At 40.0% G+C, this 25,027-nt stretch overlaps 1 protein-coding gene across 1 annotated transcript in view; it reads right to left on the bottom strand.

Moving 5' to 3' along the window:
- myo1b (myosin IB) overlaps window positions 1–25,027 on the bottom strand; it is a 124,228-nt gene that overhangs the window by 38,878 nt on the left and 60,323 nt on the right. Inside the window, exons 6-13 of the mRNA XM_072445181.1 lie at window positions 22,415–22,461; window positions 19,253–19,316; window positions 14,882–14,980; window positions 11,569–11,672; window positions 6,412–6,559; window positions 4,414–4,532; window positions 2,151–2,237; window positions 1,999–2,064 (exon numbers count right to left, since the gene is read on the bottom strand). Of these exons, the coding sequence (XP_072301282.1) occupies window positions 1,999–2,064; window positions 2,151–2,237; window positions 4,414–4,532; window positions 6,412–6,559; window positions 11,569–11,672; window positions 14,882–14,980; window positions 19,253–19,316; window positions 22,415–22,461 (734 nt within the window). The remainder of the gene's footprint in view (window positions 1–1,998; window positions 2,065–2,150; window positions 2,238–4,413; window positions 4,533–6,411; window positions 6,560–11,568; window positions 11,673–14,881; window positions 14,981–19,252; window positions 19,317–22,414; window positions 22,462–25,027) is intronic.

Raw genomic sequence — 25,027 nt, 5'->3', positions numbered from 1 at the left:
TTTGTTTTTAGTCCGATGCTGCACACCAGAGTCCTACGGCGACGCAGCGGAATTAAAAGAGCAAAGCATGCACACGGCAAACAGGCTGAGCAGGCGTTACTTACTCCGTCCTGGCGACCGAGACAAAACGACAGTCACAAAAGACTCGAGAGTGAGTGTGGGCGAACAAGCACGTCAAAAACACAGAAATGCATGATGGGATGTGGGGGAAACAGGCAATACAGGCAATGCAATTTAGTCAAACGGATAAAAACAAGGCAATCAGACATAATGGTTACAGTAAATGACATGCTCAAAATGCAATGGCATAAATGGCATAAATGCTTTAGTAAACGGTTGTAAAAAGTGAGTTAGTGGCAGTTAAACTTTGTGCAAACTTCTCAGCCACATGAACTGATGCTGCGACGAGACACAAAAACAACCACTGCCAAATTCAAAGAGCCAGACACTGTCATTTGGTGAGATTTGAGTGGGCTGCGTGCGGCGCTGTGGCATCTTTTCTACAAATAAATGTACCAGGGCTCGGAAAGATCTGAAAAATACTGGGCTCGACGACCGGGTTGGGGAATCTCCAGGACTGCAGCTCGGACTGTAAGTTGCACCTTTTTCATAGTCTGGCCGGGGTGCGACTTATACTCCAGAGCGACTTATATGTGATATTATTCGTTATTTTCACACTGACAACCACAAGAGGGCGCTCTAGGCTCTAAGCGATGCAGAAGAAGAATCTGCACTTCCTCTTCCCCTGGAGTTTGTGGAGTTGTTTAGAAGTGACACAGAGGAAGAAGAATTCAATGGATTTAGTGATTTGGGGTAAAACTGATGCTTTGGTAAACTTGTTAGCATGTTCTTTATGCTATAGTTATCTGAATAACTGTTCATATGTTACGTTAACATACCAGACACTTACCACAGTTCTTCTGTGCCTCATGTAGCTGAAGGTGTAAGCGTTAGCATACGTCATGTAGCTGAAGGTGTTAGCGTTAGCATACGTGATGTAGCTGAAGGTGTTAGCGTTAGCATACGTCATGTAGCTGAAGGTGTTAGCGTTAGCATACGTACACCTATTCACCAGGTTCTCTCATCTATTATTATTTTAAAACTGCATTTCATGATTAAATGTCTGTTCTTGGTCTTGGATTTTATCAAATACATTTCCCCAAAAAATGTGACTTATATATGTTTTTTTCATTTTGGCTGGCTCAGTCCATTTATGTGATTTTCTTTGTGGCTGGTCCTAAACGATGGAACACTTCTCCCCTGAAGAGATTAAAAATATTTGCTTAAAACTATTTTTGCACTGGCTTTTAATTAATTTAATTCAAGCCGAGCTAGACATTTTATTGTGACATTTATGTACTATTTTAAAGGTCCTTCTGGGTTTTAAATTCGTCGAGCCTAGTCATAAATTGTCTATTCATGTTTTCGTTGACGGTTATTGAACTTGTGCAGCACTTTGGGGCAGTGTATGTTTGTAAATGTACTTTATAAATCACACTTGACCTTGACCTGGACCTCGCTCTACATAAACTTATCACACAATTTACTTCATCCAACAGCTGTAAAGCACCTGAATTATCCGATTGTTGTACTTTTGTGTTACTGCGATATCCCCCTTCATTCCTTTCATCTTTCCGAGTTATGTTACCGTATTTTCTGGACTATAAGTCGCACCAGAGTATAAGTCGCACCAGCCAAAAAATGCATAATAGGGAAGAAAAAAACATATATAAGTTGCACTGGAGTATGAAATGTGGTGTGAAAGTGTGAAAATAACAAATAATATCACATATAAGTCGCTCCGGAGTATAAGTATAAATATAAGTCGCACCCCGGCCAAAACGATGAAAAAAGGTACGACTTATAGTCCGAGAACTGGAGCGTGTCACCCAAGTTTCCAGTATCGATTAATATCTGTATATGGTGTATTTTTGTTTGAACTAAAGGCACGTGGTCATAATGTTACGTCAGAATGAATACATCACTGTCACGTCTTACCTCAAATATCTCAAAGCCGTAGATGTCGAGCACACCCATCACTTTGTGTCTGGTTTTGGCCTGTGCCTAAAGGCCAACGAGAGAAATGACACGTCTTAAATTGGAATGATCGTTTTGAAAAGTACAAATAAAACATGTTCACGTCGACTTACTTTGATGCTTCCATTGATCCTCGTGACCAGCCAGCTGAAGAGGCGGCTGTAGAGGTTTTTGGCGAGGGCGTCGCGGGCGTAATAAGCCTTGAACGGAGCACACGAGAAAAGCGGTTCATCGAAAGTTCACATCGTTTCAAAGAACTCTTTCCGTGACGTCAGCTTTTATTGCATTTAAATTGAGGGACGACGACTAAATTCATCTTATATTTTATGAGAAAATGAAGCTGGTCCCAGTGGATTTGAGTTCAGAACAAATGACGCTTATTTAAACTAGACCACGATTCACAAATGATATTTTTGTTTCCACACTTGAGAAGGAAGTTGTAAAAAAAAAAAAAAAAAATCAACAATAAAAACCTATGTACATATGTTTGCCTTTGTTAATTTTATATTTGAAGAGTTTCTTTGCAAAAAACAGAAAAGCGCCATTAAAAAGGTGATTTGAGGCTTGTAGTTTACCCTTTGTACTGCATCGTTTTCAAAAGCTAAATGTATTTTTTTGCAATTTAATCATCATACTATTCCTCATTGATCAAATTAATTTGACGTAAGAGGGGAACAAAAAGAAACACTTTCTGACAACAAACCACAGTCCGATAAATCTACAAAAGACAGAATGACAGACGTATTGGAAATAAAGCAATTGGCCTTTTTCTTGAATTTCTTTATTTTTTTTAAGGAAACAGAGGACTTCTGTCAACTGTAAATCTTGTGTACGTAGTAAGCCTATTTTTATTTTTTATCCTATAGCAGATTTAAATGTTTTTTTTCTTTAATGAATGCCCTTTTTAAATTGATATAGGTTGTTTTATCATTGTTTATGTCGTAACCGAATCACCAAAGCAAGTTCCTATGTTTGTGAATCCTGTTCATTGGCCATGGCAATAATCCTTTTGTGATTCTGACCCTTAAAAACACAGTTATTTATTCTTCATCACAACGAGGCCGTGGTCTGTCACGTCTGTGTCTGAGCGCGGACCTCTTAACCTACATTCCATGTCCGGGAAGAACGCCGCTCATCTATAATAAAGAGCTTTTTCTGTGACTGGAAGTGAGTCTGCAGCACTGGGCCCAGCCAAGTGTGAGCAACGGGCGTGTGCGTGTGTGTGCGTGCGTGGCTGTGCGTTAACTATAGTGTGTGTGTGTGTGTGTGTGTGTCTATGTGCGTGTGTGTGTGTGTGTGTCTATGTGTGAGTGTGTGTGTGTGTCTATGTGCGTGTGTCTGTGTGTGCGTGTGTGTGCGTGTGTGCGGCTGTGCGTCAACTATAGTGTGTACGTATGTGTGTGCGGCTGTGCGTTAATGTGAGTGTGTGTGTGCGTGCGTGCGTGCGTGTGTCTGCGTGCATGTGTGCGTGTGTGCGGCTGTGCGTTAACTATAGTGTGTACGTATGTGTGTGCGGTTGTGCGTTAGTGTGTGTGTGTGTGTGTGTGTCTGTGTGCATGTGTCTGTGTGTGTGCGTGTGCGTGTGTCTCTGTGTGTGTGTGTGCGTGTGTGCGTGCGTGTGCGGCTGTGCGTCAACTATAGTGTGTACGTATGTGTGTGCGGCTGTGCGTTAATGTGAGTGTGTGTGTGTGTGTCTGTGTGTGTGTGTGCGTGTGTCTGTGTGTGTGCATGTGCGTGTGTGTGTGTTAACTATAGTGTGTGCGTGCATGTGTGTGTGTGTGTGTGTGTGCATGTGCGTGTGTGCATGTGCGTATGTGTGTGTTAACTATAGTGTGTGCGTGCATGTGTGTGTGTGTGTGTGTGTGTGTGTCAGAAGTAGGACAAATGCATGGCTCTTATGGAATCACAAAAACAGCTATGGTTTGGAGCATAGGATTTGATCCAATATATTTCATGATCACCTGCTACTGTATCGCTGTCGTCAGATACATAATGCTGATTTAGTCATTCATTACATTTCTAAATCCATCATAACTTCATTTACATCAATCTCCTATCGATCTTCATCGGCCATAAATAAATAAATAAAGGTTCTGGTACCCGTGCATTATTTATTTATTTTACTTTTTTTTAATGTATTATGACTAGTATTATTTCTATTCTTATTATACATCCACTTGTGTGTCGTGTCTAAATTATTGTGTAATAACAACATGGGACGAATGTGGGTAAATAAAAAAAATAATATATATATATATATATGACTATCTAATACAAAGGAGAAAAACATGAAAAAACGTTCATAATTTACACCACAATCTGAAGAGTTGTACAACATGACTTTATTGTGTTTATTATTATGGTCCAGACTCTGACCTGCGCCACGTTCAAAGTGGTGGACATTTTCTCCATCTTGGCCTCCACCGTGCGGTAGCTGAACGCTCGCTCCAGCACGGACTGCTCCACCCCCAGCAGCTCACACATCTCCTTCAAATCTGGACAAAGATACAGAAACACACAAACATAAACACCACCAAGTACAGTATCGTATGGACTGTGTTGGTTTATGGTTGTCTAATAAAATGCAATTGCTTAAATATATTGTGCTCGCCGTCCCTGGTTTCTATAGCATGCGACGGAAAGTGTGAGTTTTATCCTTTAGTTTCCACTTCAATGCAGAAATGTCATAATGCCAACATTTCAAACACTAAAGGAAAAGGCTCCACACTCTGCAACCAATTTCAATGCAACAATCATTTTAAAAAAGCCATTTTTAGACGGTAGAATGTAATTTTTAACATAAAACAAGCAGTTTATTTCATATTATAATGCGGTCTGATGATACTAGTTCTGATATTGATTAAAAAAAACATTCTAAAACTATTCAGGAAAGGTCACATTTGGTCCTGATTTTTTCAATATCAATACTTGATGAGCATCTAGCTTTAATATAAGTTGTAGTATTGATATTGTTGCCAACCCGATTATGTATGAAGATATTTAGTAAACGCACTCTGTCTCGCTGCTGAGCTCATCGTTTCAGCTCGTTTTGACTCTCTAAGTCACTAAGACGCGGTTCAGTTACATTTAAACAGGATTAAACACTAAATAAAACAACATCTAAGCATTATTATTCTCCAAGTCAAACATAAACACTTTAAAAACATTACAAACTGCTCTCTTGTGCAGTCACTGAAACCCCAAAATGTCAGAAAACATGATTTAAACTAAAGAGTGATGGTGGAGCAGGTGTTGTTATTTGCATGGGGCGGATCATTGTCTCTGTTACGGCAGGAAATATGGAAATGTTATATTTGCCAAAAGAGAGCAGCAGTGGGAGCGTTAAAGCAAACATCGCTTGTCAAACAAAATTAATCATAAAATCACATGTGTTTGGTGGGAAAGGCAATGGGGGAAAGGCTATAGCCGCCACCAACAGGGGGCAGCGCAGTGACCGTTACCATAGAGAGCGTTCAGGCTGTAGAGGTTTCAATGAACAGGACTATGTGCTTCTCATCTGAATGTAACTTTAAACTATTGTAAATCAAATATTCATCAAATATTGTAACTCAAAGTGCGAGTAAAAACCTTTGTCTATTAATGACAATAGCATAAATGTAAAAAATATACACTAAATAAACACTGGAGGAGGATTTTCAGTCAGAAATGATCAAAAAATGTCTCATATTGGCATAAAATTGGCATTTCACAACATTCTAGAAGATGAATATTTGCAACGGAGCAGGTACATTTACTTTTACTAAAAAGGTGCTGTAGTCTTCAAAACATTAAATTAATTACCGTATTTTCCGGACTATAAGTCGCACCTTTTTTCATAGTTTTGGCCGGGGTGCGCCTTATACTTATATTTATACTCCGGAGCGACTTATGTGTGATATTATTTTTTTTTTTCACACTTGCAACCGCATTTCATACTCCAGTGCGACTTATATATGTTTTTTTCTTCTCTATTATGCATTTTTTGGCTGGTGCGACTTATACTCCAGTGCGACTTATACTCCAGAAAATACGGTACTTATGTTGTTGGACACTTTCTTAACACATTCCTGGCATTTTTATTATTCACCACCAATAATTTTATAAGCGCGTTTATAACAGCTAGCATGCTAACAGCGTCACCTCCCATTTCAGTCAGTAAAAACAGCTTTAGATTCAGATGCAGGCAGTACACAGCAGTCTCATTTTGACCCTATGAGCAAGTTCAAGGTTTTAATCAGAAATATAATTGATTGGGTTCAAGCATTTGTGGATTTCCTTTTGCGAAGACGATTGAGCTGAAAAGGGTAAAAGTCTTGTCCACATCCGGGAGAAGGACGTGACATTCTGGGACCTGAAAGGACCAATGGGACTGACCGTTCTTGTCCTTGATGCGGCTCTCGTCGGTGCCGTTGCAGCGAGACTCTGGCTTGAACTCGATGTTTCCCAGTTTCAGAACGGCGGCCACGAGCTCCAGAACCGACTGCATCTCGTCCTCCATGAAGCCCACGATCTGCATGGCGTTCTGGGGAGGGAACGACGCGGTTGTTATGGAGGTTTGTGCAATGAATCGGAACGTTATTGAATCGAGGTCTAACGCGTTCAAACAGTCAATGAATTCAGACTGTGTAGGAAGACAATGGCACTGCTTCAAATTGTGTCTTATGAAATTAAAATGTAAAATATCATTGGTTTTTAAAAGTAAAAAAAAAAAAGAAAATTAAGAAAAATGATAAATAGTACAAACTTGAGATGAATACAAGGGGAAGAAATATATATATTTTTTTGGCAATTTTGTCCAGACTTATCATTTTGTATTAAAAGTATTGAAATAAATCAGTATATTTAATTTATTTCTTGAATGTTAATTTATAGCACAAATATTCTTCTAATAAAAAATAGAATAAAAATAATAATAAAAAGCATGTTCATAGTACACGTTTAATCTTCTGGGAAAAAAAATACATTAAACTGTAGTTAAGGATGTGCTCTGCCATAACAGCCATTGTAAAGTGGAAATGTCCTCTTGTTTAGTTTTTCCGGAGTGGAAAGGCAGCTGTCTAAGTGAATAGCCTCCAAACCCAGCGGGGGATGACAGGATAAACAGGAAGTGGAGTTTATTGGGGTGAAAAATACAGGAAATAGATTGTGTTGTATCAAAGTGATGTTGCATAAGGGTCTTATGTTTACAATGGCAGAATTCTGACTATAATTTCATTGCAGACAAACAAAATGTAAATACTTTGAACAGTTTAATCTTATGAATGTGTCTGTAATTGCATCAAGCCACATAAAGTAAAAAATTAAACATCTTTGTCACAAATTAAAGAGATTTTCATTCACTCTATAAGAAGTTGTTGCTTTATTCAGTTAAATGTGATTGAAGACTGAAAATTTAGCAAAAACTGTTCTTTTAATGCATCGTTTCCTGTTCTTTGTGTCCAAATTGGGCTCTAAAAATACATTAAAAAAGCTTCAAAATGGGACCTGAGTGCATCAAAAAATATCAGCCTCTACATTGGTGCATGTCCCATTTGTAGATTTGCTTTTCAAACAGTACCTCACCCTGGCTCCGCGCCCTCCTTTGACACAGATTCTATAATGTAAAAACCATCCTTCTGGGTCCGGGGTCATGTGACAGTGAGTTGTGTCTGCGCCTTCTCCTTCAGACACCACATGCTTCTGTTCTTTACAGCGTCAGGGTTAAAGCGAGGAGCACGTGGACACAGAAAGACTTTGTGTAAAACCAGGAGGAAGGAGTGAATGAGGAAGGAGTAAGGAGTAAGGAGTGAAGGAGTGAAGGAGTGAAGGAGGAAGAAGTGAAGGAGTGAAGGAGTGAAGGAGGAAGGAGGAAGGAGGAAGGAGGGAAGGAGTGAAGGAGTGAAGGAGTGAAGGGGGATGGAGTGAAGGAGGAAGAAGTGAAGGAGTGAAGGGGGAGGGAGTGAAGGAGTGAAGAGTGAAGGAGTGAAGGAGGAAGGAGTGAAGTGGGAAGGAGTGAAGGAGTGAAGGAGTGAAGGAGGAAGGAGTGAAGGAGTGAAGGGGGAGGGAGTGAAGGAGTGAAGGGGGAGGGAGTGAAGGAGTGAAGGAGTATGGAGTGAAGGAGTGAAGGAGGAAGGAGTGAAGGAGTGAAGGGGGAAGGAGTGAAGGAGTGAAGGAGTGAAGGAGTGAAGGAGGAAGGAGTGAAGGAGTGAAGGGGGAAGAAGTGAAGGCGGAAGGAGGAAGGAGTGAAGGAGTGAAGGAGTGAAGGAGTGAAGGAGGAAGGAGTGAAGGGGGAAGGAGTGAAGGAGTGAAGGAGTGAAGGAGTGAAGGGGGAAGAAGTGAAGGAGTGAAGGAGGAAGGAGGGAAGGAGGGAAGGAGTGAAGGAGGAAGGAGTGAAGGAGTGAAGGAGGAAGGAGGAAGGAGGAAGGAGGGAAGGAGTGAAGGAGGAAGGAGTGAAGGAGGAAGGAGTGAAGGAGGAAGGAGGAAAGGAGGAAGGAGTGAAGGAGTGAAGGAATGAAGGAGGAAGGAGTGAAGGAGTGAAGGAATGAAGGAGTGAAGGAGGAAGGAGTGAAGGAGTGAAGGAGGAAGGAGTGAAGGAGTGAAGGAGTGAAGGAGGAAGGAGGGAAGGAGTGAAGGAGTGAAGGAGTGAAGGAATGAAGGAGGAAGGAGTGAAGGAGTGAAGGAGTGAAGGAAGGAGGAAGGAGTGAAGGAGTGAAGGAGGAAGGAGTGAAGGAGTGAAGGAATGAAGGAGGAAGGAGTGAAGGAGTGAAGGAGTGAAGGAGTGAAGGAGGAAGGAGTGAAGGAGTGAAGGGAGGAAGGAGGAAGGAGTGAAGGAGTGAAGGAGTGAAGGAGTGAAGGAGTGAAGGAGGAAGGAGGAAGGAGTGAAGGGAGGAAGGAGGAAGGAGTGAAGGAGTGAAGGAGTGAAGGGAGGAAGGAGGAAGGAGTGAAGGAGTGAAGGAGTGAAGGAGTGAAGGAGTGAAGGAGTGAAGGAGGAAGGAGTGAAGGAGGAAGCAGCTGCCTTTGCTCAAGTGGTTTTCCCCAAAGACGAGCTCGTGACCTCTGTGACCCCTGGTTTAGATGTATATTTGTTATATTATTACAGAATGTGTGAGGTGAGTTTGGAACCACCATCAGGACACGACTTTTACTTTGAAATTGAGTTAAGTTTTTTATTAAATTGTACAGAAACATATTAAGGGAATAACAAGATTAAGGAAATGTAATAATACAAAATACATGGCACTGTCTGCGTCACACAGCAGGAAAAACACTTTATTTCCTCTATTTTCTGGTGAATTTGTCCCTCAACATTAACATTAAGATGATTTAATACTTTATTTAATCGACCTGCAGCTCCACATTGGAATGAAAAAATGCATCGTTTCCTCAAAATGCATTTTTTGCATCGAGACATAAAGATATTATACCAAACAAGAATCATTCTGAAGGATTTGTTGACATCAAATTTAAATCCTGATTCAACTGAAATAAAAGCAATTTAATTCTTGGTCGGATATAGTTGAACACATTCTTTTTTTTTTCATGTAATAAGTCGACAAAATTAAGAAATGTAAACATGGCTCAATCCATTTAAATGTCCCAATGATGTGAAAAGTTTGCATTTTTCACACATAAAACACCTCATTCTTTAATAAAAACAACCTACAATGAAAACGTGCAATAATAATATGCAAATAAACGACACAAAAGTTTCAAATTCATCTGAAATCGCACGAGTCTCACGTGTATGATAAGAACGCACTGGACACTGCACTTTACATCGTGCAACAGAAGCATGAGCTCATTTTTAACCTCACTTCCTGTCCAAGGTCGCCTGGCTCTGTCACCAGGTGTGAGGGAGTCACTTTCAGAATAAAGGGGAAATTAAAGTGTGTGGATTTAGATTAACCCAGCGTGAGGAGGCGGCGGCGGCGGCGGCGGCTAACGGCGGCTAACGGCGGCTAACGGCGGCTAAGCTCCCAGTGCGCGTATGTGTGCGCGCCTAATGAGATTTGACTTTCTAACACGCTGTCCGGGATTTAGCACGACCGGCTAAAACTATTTACTCAAACAATATGTGGTTAAGGCTGATGCGGGTCAGCGGGACACGCCGGGGTCAGCAGCAGCAGAGAATAAAGACACATTTTACATTAAGGTTTAGGGTGAAACTTGCAAGAAAAGCAAGTATATAAAGTGAATACTGAGGGACGGGAACGCTTCATTTTCAAATTAAAATGATGTTAAAATGTAGTGCAGGTGTAAAAGATGATAAACACGTGTTAATTTAGAGAGAATGTGTAATAAAATGTTTGTCTACACTTTGTAAAGAGAAGGAATTCCTGTCTAAATGTCTAACTGATAACCATGATTGACAGGCGGATTAACCAATCACAGAAGCGTCACAAACTTGAGGAAGAAGAACGGTTTGTGAAGACGGAACAAGACGTTTTAGGGATGGTCTGATACAAATATTCAGACTTTAAAATCCATACCAAGGACAATTCATTTATGTTACGTCATAGTAAAGTTCACAAATAACTTCTCTTTTGTTAAAACATTAAATGGAAAAAAGTCTGTATATATATTTGTGATATATTTGTGATATATTTGTGGCATTATTGTGAAAACAGAGTCATGTTTTAAGCCTAAATTGTGCTTTTATTTCCATGACTCACTCATCGTCAGTTGAAACGATGGTGTTGGTGACTTGGTAGGGGACGGGGAAGATTGACGACTCTCTTCTGTTTTATATTGTTTTAATGATTTGTGACAGATTTGCACCATTTATCTTCTTCCTGTTCTTTTGTTTATCCCAGTAATAATGATGAATGTGGAGTTTTTGTGGGTGTTGTTTTCTGTGTTGTGCTGCTGCCGGGTGAATGACATGAACAAAGAAACACATTTACTCAAGTCAGGGGGACAAAACAATGACTGGAGCAGTGCAGGAACAAAAGAAATCAAGGTGTCAAATATCAGCAAGATTTGTTCATATCTATTTGGGAAACCTACGTGCATATGACAGGTTCATACGATTGTCTAATTTTGACTTTATTCTGTGCATTTATACCTATTGTACATATAGATTATAGATTTGCATCAGTCGTGTAAATATTTGTAGAGAAAATTTTGAAAAATCTGGAGAAAATGACAGGAAGTGACATCACACTCAGGGTTTATGCATAATTTACACAAATAAACTACTTTTTTGACGCTCTAAACATAATTCAACAAAATAAAGTCACTTTCATATTATTTTCATTTGTCAAAAAAAAAGAAAAAAAAAAGTGACATTAGATGAGTTTTTGTCCAGTGTTTCGCTAATTCCAAACAGGAAGTGACAATATAAACCTAAAAAATGACTTACTCTGGGATGAAGATTGTTATAATTTGTAGCAAACTTCAAATTATATTCATCTTAACTGCATTTTAAGTCAATGAGAGGTCCAACTCGTCATGGGCACTTTAAGATTCACTATTCGAGGCTGTTGCAGCATGTGTAATATCACTTCTTTTTGCTCTTAACGCTGCCTCGACGCACCAGCGCGCGACACTCACTCTGACGGTCCTGAAGTTGGCCGCGTCGTCGAGCCCGTTGACGGCGGCCGAGTCCAGGCTCAGGTAGTTGTATTTGCCGAAGTCCCTCTCCAACTTCAGCTTCTCTGCGACACAACAAAACAGCACAGAACATTTGGGCCGCCGTTTCCGCTCAATTTGCGCCAATTCAAGCGCCACCGACTTCTCACGCGCCGCCGCTCGCACGAGAATACACTTTCACCTCAAGATAAAACCCAACCTTGAACTGTTTCTTAACGATCCAAACCGCTCTGTGCAAATTGCAGGCTTCTTTTTAAATTGTGATACAAGTTTGTGTAACCCTGGGGGCATTGTCGCGCTGAACCGTTTCAGTGTATGTAGTCATAAAGCTGTGGGCCTTTGAACATTATTGCGGTAGATCAAATGGCGCCCCTTTAAAACGCGGCAAAGAAATCCATCCCTCTCGTGGGCGAAACGTGTCGGGTTTCGTTAGCGCGAGCATTAACTACGACTGGATCAAGTCTGTTTAATGTACGCGCTGTAACGGCTTTATGGTAACTTGACAAGAGCAGCAGCGTCTTAAACCGACTTGTCCTGAACATAATCGAGACAAAAATGTAAACGTCCCATGAAAACGGCGTGGGATTGATACGCATATGACGTTTAAACACCGTCAGATATGGTAAAGGTGCGTTTTGTGACTTTTTCTGCTTCTCTCCATGAGGGTGTTTGTGGGTCGCCTGGTATGTTACGCAGTATGGCATTAATCTTATGTAATATATATTAAATTTGTTCAATTACAGGTGTTTTTAATGCTCAAAAACATGGCATTCTTCAGATCTAAACTGTAACTTGGTCTGTTAACGTCACTTGTTTGTCTAATGCTATTTTGTGGAAGATTCCAGACGGACTACCGTATTTTCCGGACTATAAGTCGCACCTTTTTTCATAGTTTTGGCCGTGGTGCGACTTATACTTATATTTATACTTATATACTTATACTCTGGAGCGACTTATATGTGATATTATTTGTTATTTTCACACTTGCAACCGCATTTCATACTCCAGTGCAACTTATATATGTTTTTTTTCTTCTCTATTATGCATTTTTTGGCTGGTGCGACTTATAGTCCGGAAAATACGGTAATAAAATTTCCATGGAGACAAGCGCATAATACAACATACATAGAATTTTCAATAACCTATAACTGCAATAGTCTGATAACCCAAGACAAAATACATTTTTCCTGTAATATTTGCTATAATAGTTATCCCTTTTTTCAACATAATTGTCTTGATTATTTACGCCTGAAGAATCAGAAAGAACTCAGATTCCTCACGTCACATGTAAGCATTTACTTTCAATAATGTGATAACTCAGATAATCAGACTTCAGAGCATATTCAGATGTACGTCGTGCATGTGAACATACACAGCCATCGTTTGGAAATATGTGTACGAGATAAAGACGTTCCTGTAGCAGCGAAATGTGCTCATTATTCAAAACACAGCTGCGCATGGAGACAGTAAACAGAGCTGTGAACCCCATTAATATACAGAAAACCACTGCAGAAAAAAAGGTCACGCGCCGTCATGTTTGGCAGGACCATCTTTACCTTTATTTACAGCACGGCTCTGGCACAGTTTCAGAGAGAGTGACCACTGCACAAAGAGAGTGACCGCTGCACAAAGAGAGTGACCGCTGCAAAAAGAGAGTGACCGCTGCACAAAGAGAGTGACCACTGCACAAAGAGAGTGTCCACTGCACAAAGAGAGTGACCACTGCACAAAGAGAGTGACCACTGCACAAAGAGAGTGACCGCTGCAAAAAGAGAGTGACCGCTGCACAAAGAGAGTGACCACTGCACAAAGAGAGTGACCGCTGCAAAAAGAGAGTGACCACTGCACAAAGAGAGTGACCGCTGCACAAAGAGAGTGACCACTGCACAAAGAGAGTGACCACTGCACAAAGAGAGTGACCACTGCACAAAGAGAGTGACCGCTGCACAGAGAGAGTGACCGCTGCACAAAGAGAGTGACCGCTGCACAGAGAGAGTGACCACTGCACAAAGAGAGTGACCGCTGCAAAAAGAGAGTGACCGCTGCACAAAGAGAGTGACCGCTGCACAGAGAGAGTGACCGCTGCACAAAGAGAGTGACCGCTGCACAGAGAGAGTGACCACTGCACAAAGAGAGTGACCGCTGCAAAAAGAGAGTGACCGCTGCAAAAAGAGAGTGACCGCTGCACAGAGAGAGTGACCGCTGCACAAAGAGAGTGACCGCTGCACAGAGAGAGTGACCGCTGCACAAAGAGAGTGACCGCTGCACAAAGAGAGTGACCACTGCACAAAGAGAGTGACCGCTGCACAAAGAGAGTGACCGCTGCACAAAGAGAGTGACCGCTGCACAGAGAGAGTGACCGCTGCACAAAGAGAGTGACCGCTGCACAAAGAGAGTGTCCACTGCACAAAGAGAGTGACCACTGCACAAAGAGAGTGACCACTGCACAAAGAGAGTGACCACTTCTCCAGCTCAGACACTCACACTGAGGGTCAGATCTGCAGTACATTTAGTTTAGATGTTTTCTCAATGATTTGACCTTCTCAAACGCACTGACATCTCATCTATGACCCCGGGATTTGTCTTTCCACGTGATAGTTTCAGAAATGAGAAGCCGCTGGCTGCATCAGTCGGGTTTAAACACCTGCAGCAGTTCTCCAGCAGGAGGAGACCACCTGCTGCTGGATTTGCTGAGATGAATCCAAGTTGCAGGTATTTTTTTGTTTTCGAACAGACATTGTCGCAAAAAATTAAACAATCACACACATATCTGAATAGATTTGGAATATAAAATGGAATCGGGATTACTCAGAGAGGATTTACTCTATTTTTTCCATTCATAAATCTCCTCAACAGTGAGTATCTGGTGCACGGCAGCTGCACTGAGGCCGCTTGAGCAGTGTGGACCTTTGTTCTCCTGTGTTTTTGAAGCAGGAAGAACAGCTCACTAATGCATGAGACATGTGCTGCAGGAAAGACCAGTCAGATAACATCGGGACAAAGAATGGCACGCCGACCGAGCATAATTATAGTAATGTTTCCAATAGTCATAGTCAAGATACAGGAATGCAATTCTGGGGGGAAAATCATCCAAATATTGCATCTATTACTGACTTTATCTCATTTATAACGCTCCACATCAGAGTGTTTTTGTGATTCTTTATTTACCAGGAGTTTGTGCATTAATCAGGTTTTTCGAGACCCATTTCCTGAAAATGTGATTACTTTGGATGAGATGAACGGCATTGTAGTTTGTGTTGTTGCATGGACTTACTGAGCGTGTCGTCGGACGCCCCGGACAGAAGCTGGTAGAAAATGTGGAAGTTCCTCTCTCCTCTCGGCTGCTTCACGACGCGCGACTTCTCCAGCAAATCTGAAGGAATGCAGAGAATACATAACGTACGGAGCAGGAAAGGAACAGTAGTAATGAGCTGAAAGAAAACGCTGTGGGGAAATGCAAGGCCCTAGATCTCAATGACTATGTACAGGGCCCTAGCAGTTAGTTATAGGAACCTTTATTTCAGGGCTCAACAGATTGAACTACAGATACTATATACTACAGTGAAGGAGATACTAAAAAGAAGTATCCAAGTACGTAAAGACGGCTAGTGCTTCATCGTAAATAACCCAAATGCATTATATTCAGACACGATTCATCATTTTACACCAAAAATGATATGAAAATGAAAATATCATCACAATAGAAAGTCTCAATGTATTTAAAAAAATTTTTTCAAGGAATAGACTTGATAACAATTTTATATAAGGTAAACAATAAAATAAAAAAGACGATGCTCTAATCAACTGTAAAGGCAAAATCAAGATTCTAAAAATAAAATTAAAAAAAATCCAGTCAAATTTGGTCATTTTTTGTATTTTTTTATACTACAAAAGTATTTTTGAGAAGTTTTTTTCATCTTTTAGCATCTGATCATCGATACTTTGGACAACCCTATGATGCACCAAGAAAACAAAAAGTTAGGATTTGTAAGAATGAGAATTATATATTGATAATCACATTTTGTTGGATGCCCTACTTTATTTTGAAAGAACTTGCATTAATAAACTGTAAACACCACTCTTATTGGTTTCCATAGTGACAGAGTGACCAATTATAGGGTGCAAATAAAGCAGGAAGGACAAAATGAGCAGGATTTCAGTCGTCAGCCCTTTTGGGCCGGGCAGCTGACCAAGACCAACAACCCACTGATTAAAGGAGCGGACACTTGTTTACCACATTAGAGTCAGACGCAGCAGTTAAAGAGCCACTGCCTGCAGTGACACAACACGTCCTCTAGGTTTACAAACATGATAAAGAGCAATAGTTTTATAGATCTGTATGCCACATTATACAAGAACAAAAAATAAGACAGGATTAGGGCTGCAAGATTTTAACATTAATACTACTACTACTAATAAATACATTAAAAATACAAGCTTTAAAAATAAATGCATTAAAAATAAAATAATAATACAAATAAATGAATAAATACATAAATGAATGAATAAATAAATAAATTCGATCAAATTACCAGATTGCATTAATATTTGAGAAAAGATAAATATGACCTGATAAACTGATACAAGAATTAACATTTCAGTTTTCAGTTTCATATTTGTAAAGGTTGAAAACGTTGGGTTAGCATGTTTATTGTTCAGTATATTTTGTTGTTTGCAGTGGACATAATCTTACCTAAATAGCTGCCATTTTTGTGGTTTGATAAATACAAAAATTGAGATTTTGACAGGATTTTGTGCAGCCCAAATGGATTATCACAACTATCACTAGGCCAGAGCAGAACTTTGGACCAGTCCACTAGGTTTAATATGTCTTTGGAAATGTATTATCGTTCTACTGTCGGTCGCTTGCATTATTATAACATTAATTTAGAGTTTTACTGCAGTATTATGGTGAAGACCTTCAGAGCAATGGTGTCTCAAATGAACAATAAAGATGTCTCAAACACAAACGTATCACTCCAAACACAACTCGAGTTAATGCTAATAGAACCCAGTACAAACGTGCTCAGAAGCTCTTGCTTGTGACCCGTCCTGCAGGTTTAGCAGACGTATGGTTTGAATCAGAGGCACCCGCGAGCCCTGGGCACGTAAGTGGTCCCGGCGCATCAATAATCAAACAACTCTGACATTTATTCATTTAACCGAGAAGAGGAGAGCGACGAAGGACAGTGGTCAAGAGGAAGAGGCGCTGAAAGATTTACGAGCGTGCCGCCACAGAGCATCGGGACGTTTCTAAAACAAGACTCTTGAAGTAGAAATGTTATGACAGGATTAGGATAGAAAACGCTTGCAGTATGTAACAGAGACGAGATAGTGCATTATTAGGAAATGTATGTGCTTATCTAGTTATTTGTGTGTGTAATTCTATTGTTTTTTTATTTCAGACATGTGATATTTTTCTCCAGAAACAAAATTATGTTTTTAAATTGTTGCACGTGGTCTTGAGATGTCACGATATACAATTTTAGAGTTACGATTATTAGAAAAAACATCACAATTTAACGATTACTGTAACTAAACTAATATCATTCATCATTCAATCATTTCCCTTTGTGATTGGCTTTATGAAATTCAACTTTCTAAATGGCAAAAACAAGTAAATATGTGACAATAACAGCCAGATAAAAAAAGTTATTAACATTTAAGTATTTTTTGGACGATAGATTGAACTAAAAAGACTTAATTTTGCTTCTAAAATTGTCACGATTATTATTATTACTCAGTTCTTACGATTATATTGTGACCTGATTAATCACGATTATTGATTAACCCGGTTAATCTCGACATCCCTAACATGGTCTATCCACATGTGGGACTTCTGCAACATGCTGTAGTTTATCATGACTTTGGTTTGTGTGAAATTTTGATCTAAAATCATCTTAAATCAGGTTATTATTGTTGAATAAGATCTGAGGCTTTTGCTGCATTATATAAAACAACTACAACAACAGAAAAAGTGACTCCTCTTGCATGTCTGGCAAATCCATTTAGTCACTTCCCCTTTTTGGAGCCGATTTATTTAATGCAATGAAGACTTCCTGACAGCAAAGACTCATCTTAATATATGTTGAAGAGCCTCGTCAGCACAAAGTCTTCAAAATCCCACTGCGGTTACAGTCGATACAAACGTCTCAAATCACAGAGGAAATCACAAAGAAGTCCCAAAGCTTAAAGGAGACATGTGTTTTTTGTAGTGTATAACCTATTACACGTACAGGATTATTAGAATATGAATTTAGCTCATTTTAAATCACAATATTGAGCTAAAATTGATGGATGGATGCAGTTTACGGTGGCGAGCAGTGAATCCCACGTGCATCATGGATAAAAAAAACAAGAAAACAAACAGGAAGAGGTAAAAAAAAAGGGGATTTTCAGAGCAATTGGGCCTTGAATGAACAATAAAGAATCCTCAAACATCCATTAATCACTCAGAATACAACTCGAGTTCATGAGAAAGAGAAAACACAATGACAGTCTGTTTCGCTTCTTTAATCATGAAGTTGGAGCCGAAATAGTGCCCTCCATCCGGGACGCCCCGCCGTCAGGAGCGCAGCCCGGCCCCGGGCGGTCAGTCACATGTCAGCGGTCAATCCTCACAGACAGGAGGTTTGTGTCGGCGCGAGCCAAAAACACAGAGGCCCGATTGTGTCGGCGCACTCTGCCTGGCTCTGTGTTTCTGTGACCTCCGAGTGTCCGGCCAACACTCCACAATGTGAGTCCACACTAGGCCAAAAGCAAAAGTGAGACTCTGCATTCCAGATCCACGCGTTTTACAGCTTTTTATCGCACTTTTTGATCAAGATTGAGCGATAGGAGTCGTCTTTACATGCACTAAAAAGGAGAATACCGGTAGTTCAAAGGTTTCGTGGACTTTAGGCCTTTATGGACGGGGCAGTTCTCTGTCGACTGAAGACATGTCATGGGCTTCAATGACAGAAATCGACTAAAAGGGGGCGAGGCACTGACAAAAGCTCTCAAAAATGATTAAAATCTTGCGGAAAAACAACAAACAACAGAGTCTTTACGAGCGAAAACGCAGAGTCAAACTGTCCAGTCACTCTAACTCACTCCATGTACTGACCAGTCCGCTTTTGTGCCGATTAATCCTTTAAATGACTTAAGATTTGGATCGAGTAAGACACAGACTCGTGATTAAAGGACGACATGCTGTGTTGATCACTTGAGGCTGGAGTCAAAACATCTGGATAGAAGACAAAACCAGAACAAAATAACCACCAAATCAAATATGTGCTATTGGTGTTCAAATAACTGCCCAAAAACAAAGAAATGGGCTCATCTAAACAGGAAGTAGAAGCCCATGAGCAGCTTATTCCTTCAAACTTCAAAGATTGAATGTTAACAGCTCATCAGTGCTAAAAGAATGAATACACGCTGAAAAGAGGGGCATTTCTATTCAATCTAAAAGCCTTTAAATACTATTTCCAGGTCAATGGGGCATTTCCTCTATCTGCTTCGTAAACTATGCATAACTACTGACCCCGACGTTCAGTAATTCCAGGATTTCCCAGGACACAAAGGGGATTACGGCCTCAGTAAATCAGAGAGAAACTGCGTCGAACGGCGAGATGGAGGTTTCGAACGACAACGCGATGGCACTTACAGTTACTGATGACTCCGCCCAGAGGATCGCCCTTGAAGTCAAACTCGATGTCCATGTACTTCCCCTGTGGACAAACATACGACACATATAAGACATAAACGTGTGCAGTTATGGCTGGTTTAGTTTAATGCAAGTGATGGCGGGCGATGCACCAAAAAAGTATCAATATAATCGATTTTACAGTTCAACTTTGTCTGTATGCCGTCCGTGTATTACAAGCCGTGTTGAGGACCGATCATGCATGAAGCGACAACGTGCAGTGGTGAAAGGGGGGTGTTCGAGTTGGGAAAGCCCCTCCCCTCCCCCCGTCTCTAATGCATGCAGCAGGAACAGAAAGTCCTGTGTTTAATTTCTGCTTCCTCCTCTGATGTATTAATAGTCCCAGGACACATTAAACTATTCAGCCAAACTTCACCCTCCTCCGCTGCAGAGGGAGGGAAGCCCGGCACGTCGGGTTCAAACTGGTGCTTCAGAGCGTCTAAAGATCTACGGTGTCTACGGTTACGACTCGAGACCTGGTTGGACCTGGTTGGACCTGGTTGGACCTTGTTGGACCTGGTTGGACCTGGTTGGACCTGGTTGGACCTGGTTGGACCTGGTTGGACCTGGTTGGACCTGGTTAGACCTGGTTAGACCTGGTTGGACCTGGTTAGACCTGGTTGGACCTGGTTAGACCTGGTTGGACCTGGTTAGACCTGGTTGGACCTGGTTAGACCTGGTTGGACCTGGTTGGACCTGGTTAGACCTGGTTGGACCTGGTTAGACCTGGTTGGACCTGGTTAGACCTGGTTGGACCTGGTTAGACCTGGTTGGACCTGGTTGGACCTGGTTGGACCTGGTTGGACCTGGTTGGACGGCGATGCAAACGGGAGCGGAGGTTTTTCTTTTAGGCCGTATCCAACAGTTACTGCGACGATTGGCTGATTAATTGTGACTGGTCGATTGTGAATGGATAATTGTAGCCGTTACTTGGACCGTACGGATTCTATAACGCGTGCAAACACAGCAGCGCTGTTAAATCAAAGTAACAGACTTATAAATAATAAGGCATTTCTGATTTTCATTAATAAAACATTTCATTTGTAATTCTCCCTGTGGACCAGGATTAGCTGCGATTACCAGAGTTTGTGAGGAAACTTAAGCTAAAACACTGACTCGTATCTTGTTATTACTAACACTAATGTAACTTCTATCTTTTTATATTCACTATAGCCTTCAGCCACGATATTTCAACCTCTATTTGGTTGATAAATGTATTTAAAAAGTCACAAAAATCATATTTTGACTAAGTGACTATTAAATAAGGAAAAAAAATAGCAGCTTTACTGTAAATGTCATTGTTTTACCCTTCAATAAAACATGCTTTGAAATAACATTTATGAATGCCTCACGTATAAAAGTTGGCTGAACATAGAACATGAATCCGGTCGTCATGCCGTTTCATTAGCTCTCTACGCTGCGATGTGATTGGTTACAGCCTCCTGTCACTCACTCAGAGACTGACCAATAGGAGGAGTGGGTGGGTAAAATGAGATTGCATGTGTTTGAACTCCGAGATACAATAAACAGAAAAGCAATAAATCATGGACACAAACCACAAATGAATCAGTAACGCTTTAAAATAACTTTCTTTAGTAAAATATTTATAAAGCATTAACAAGCACTAGTTATTTTTATTATTTTTTTAACACTTTTAAGGCATTTACTAGCATTTGTAGAGGGCTTATAATACATGTTAATAAGCATCAACCATCAACAAAAAGTGTTAATAAACAGTATGAAAAATGTGACTGATCGTGGCTAATCCAGTTACATGTTTATAAGACCATTAATATGATGCTTATTAATCCATTTCCTATAACCAAATGATAAACACTTGCAAATGCCTAAAAAAACCAAATAACTCGTGCTTATTAACGCCTAATAATCAGTTTAATAAGTAACCTTAGATTAAAGCCTTTTCCAATGAATAAATTGACATTATTCTCCTTTTATCAATCACAAAACTGGCCTGTGAAAACGTGCTCAGCGTTCACACAAATCTGTTACTGTTTGTCCAATTTCAAAACGATGGCACTGCCGAGGACAAACCGTGCTTTCTGTGCAGACTTTTCAGCACAAGACGTTTAGTTTGTGTTGGCTCGGGGCCACGTCAGGCAACGGCGGCCCCCAGAGGGTAAAGGTCCCGGACTTTATACAACATGTGAAGAGCATGTGCAACGTCCACTTCACACGGGCCGCTCCCATTTATCACATGCACACAATACAGCGGGAACGTGTTGGAAAAGTGTGTAATGATGTGCAAAAGGTCAGCGTGGACAACTGCAAAGACCTGATTCATAAAGGCAAATATTTAGTTCATGCCTTTTTTAACTTTCAGATGGATAAAAAATTGTGAAACATAGAAAACACTCCACTTTTTAGTGTATATTGCTACAGAAAATATCACGATAAGCAATCATTCAGCAGGAGAATCCACACAAAAGAAATATTCTAAATGCGCAAAAGTGAAAATAACATGAGCAGAAAACAATAATAACAAATAATATCACATATAAGTCGCTCCTGAGTTTAAGTATATAAGTATAAATAAGTATAAGTCGCACCCTGGCCAAAACTATGAAAAAAGGTGCAACTTATAGTCCGGAAAATACGGTAACTGTTGTGACAGGCGTTCTTTTACATTATCTTTTGAATGTATTTGTTCAATGTCTTAAACTTTTGAATCCTACACATTTCTTCAAATTAACAAATAATAGATCAAAACAAAAACATAAAAAGTTGGAGTGTCGTTTAGACCTGGAAGTAACTTGATTCCATCTTTATTCTCACAGTAAATCTCCTCGATCAGAAAACACATTTTTCCGTGTAATGTTTCGACGGGACGCGCTCAAACTTGTGCATGACGTGTGCTCACAGGAAACTCCGTCTAGACTCACATAAAAACTGGTTTCATGTCAAAATACCTCCAGGTTCTGTCTGTAACTGACGTGAGGTGGTGCTGCCCAAACCGCAGCAAAGGAGCGCCAAATATCCCACTATGACATTATACGGGAATTATACTTCTTAGTCTTAAAAGTATGTGTAGATAAGAGCCAAAGGCAGAGCGTGACGAGCAGGTGGTGATGTATGACTATAATCCAGTATCAGATCCACACTTACAAATCTGGAAGAGTTGTCGTTCCTCACGGTTTTAGCATTTCCAAACGCTGGAAAAGAAACAGAGAAAAGCGTTAAAGATTCATAAGAAAATGCATGTGATTTATTATTGTTTTTTTCACTTTGTCGCTGAATGAATAATGAATTTACTGTAATTTCCGCACTATAAAGCGCACTGGATTACACGGGGCACTGTCAATGAATGGTCTATTTTGGATCATTTCTCTTATATAAAGAGCACTGGACTATAAGGCAAATTAAGCGTAACAAAACGGTCAGATAAGTCAGTCAGCTTTTCTTTGTAATCCTTTGGCAGTTGCAGTGAGATATAATTAATCCATGTACAAGGCAAACTGGATTATAAAGCGCACTGTAGTTTTTTGAGAAAATCAAAGGCTTTTAACTGCAGTACATGTAATCAATTCATATAATTCACAGCAAATGTAAATGGCCCTAATTGGTGTTTGACAAATTGCTAAACATAATTTATTTGACATTTAGTCTTAGTTTAGTCCCAGTTTTAATGTGGCATTTGTAAAAGGGTGAAACGCACAAGAAAATACTGCCTCCAGCACTTTTTTTTAGTTTAGTTTATATTAGGAATGGTACAATATACACGTTTTGAGCTGATATGTCTTTCTTTGGTGGCCGATAACCAATATTTGCAGATATTCATAATAAGACCACACATTTTTGTCAAGTTAGTAACAAAGCCCCCCAAATCAACCTTTATCTTTTGAAAAAATGTGGCATGATTGTGTAAACACACAGATGCATTTCCCCTCTAATTAGCCTCCTATTCTTATCTTTACTCATGAGTCAGTTTTAAAAGACAAACCTTATCCACTGGGTAAGAACTGAGAATGACACGTGAGCACACATTTATAATCATCTGACTGATACCAATATCTGGGAAAAACACTCCTATATCACTAATATTCGATATGCAATCTCTAGTTTATATGTTATGCAAGTTCAATCTTTAGCCATTTTAAAACGGCTCGTCATTTTTAGACAACAAGACTTTTTGTATTGATACATCTGTTGACCTTTATTGAACCAAGAGAGTCCCATTGAGATTATTGTGGGAGATATATATGGTATACCGTATTTTCCGGACTATAAGGGGCACTTTTTTTCATAGTTTTGGCCGAGATGCAATTTACTTATATTTATACTTAATTTACTTATACTCCGGAGTGACTATCTATGTGATATTATTTGTTATTTTCACAATTGCAACCGCATTTCATCCTCCAGTGCATCTTATGTTTTTTTCTTCTCTATTATGCATTTTTTGACTGGTGCGACTTATACTCCAGAAAATACTGTAACTACGACAAGAAACTGCAAAAAAGGACGTACAAAGCAGAATCAACATGATAGCATCAACTTGGCCCAAGCTGAATCCACCATGTACATTTTAGACCTGGAATTCTCCTTTTAAATCCTGATTTGAACCTGTAAAATCACTGATATTGTTCTAATTCGCCCCATTTTTACTCCTTTTTCGCCACAAATGACCATCGCGAAAGCCACTTTGCATCATGACCCCTCGTGAGCCGTCAATAATGTGTCGCTCGTCAAATCCACTTGTCCTGATGAGGCTACATAATTCTGTTTGGATTAGCACTAAGGCTCTTCAGGCTTAAGGAGCAGCTGAACCCGAGAGTCACGCCACGCACAAGCGGCGGGAGCAATACGCGCCCTTTAAACGATAACCGCGGCCCATAAGCAGAGGTAGAAGACATAACTGCTATTAATACTGTTATTGGTATGTAGTGCAATAAGATCTGAGCTTTTGAGAGCGACTTCTGAGACAAATGATAGATAAAAACTAATAACTAATGTGTTTTATTCAGCTTTGTATTCGTTACAGCTCGTGTTTTTCAAAGAGATTAACAAATTATCACTGGGATTTTCTGTTTTTGGATCGTTAATTATTGTGTCAGTGACAAAAGTAGTTTCAATAGTGTAATTTATTGTGACATAGCAATACACAAAATACAAGTGTCAGGCCAATCTGTATTTCTAATGTGCTTATTTGCTTTTCCATAACATTTTAACCAGATTAAGGTGAAAAAAAAACAACTAAAACCTCTTGAATATGCATAATAAACACCGTATTTTTCATCAAAATCACAAAATATAATTCTTCTAATCTTGTGCCGTGTCAATATAATCACACGTATTTATTTTATTTTTCATTTATTACTATTATAATTATCATTTTGGATCCTCATTAGTTTTTACCGCCGCAATAACTATTGGTTTGCACAAGTTTCACGAACAAACAACGCGAGTCCCACGTGTGAATCGTTGCAAAACCAGTTACTGCACATTGCACTATTTGTAACTTGGTAAATGTGGAATATATTAGAATTTTAAAGATAACTATTTGACACCTATTTGCGGTGAATGTCACACGCAGCACCGTCTTCTATTATGACAGCCTAATTACTGGTGTCAGCTGTTTGAGGCGTACTGGAGCGTGAAGTGTGTGGGCTGCAGTGAGACGGGAGCAGCCTCGGGGCCCGCACCACTAGAAGAGCCAAAAAGCACGTAAAGAAAGGAAGCAATAAAGACGGTGCAAGAAAGTGAAAGCGCTCGGCAGCT

This window comes from Eucyclogobius newberryi, unplaced genomic scaffold (assembly GCF_026437365.1).
Source record: "Eucyclogobius newberryi isolate DKJ021-1_F unplaced genomic scaffold, fEucNew1.0.hap1 SCAF_14, whole genome shotgun sequence".
Classification (NCBI taxonomy): Eukaryota; Metazoa; Chordata; class Actinopteri; order Gobiiformes; family Gobiidae; genus Eucyclogobius; species Eucyclogobius newberryi.
The sequence above is the reverse complement of the archived record's forward strand: the minus strand, read 5'-3'. Positions and strand labels throughout refer to the sequence as shown.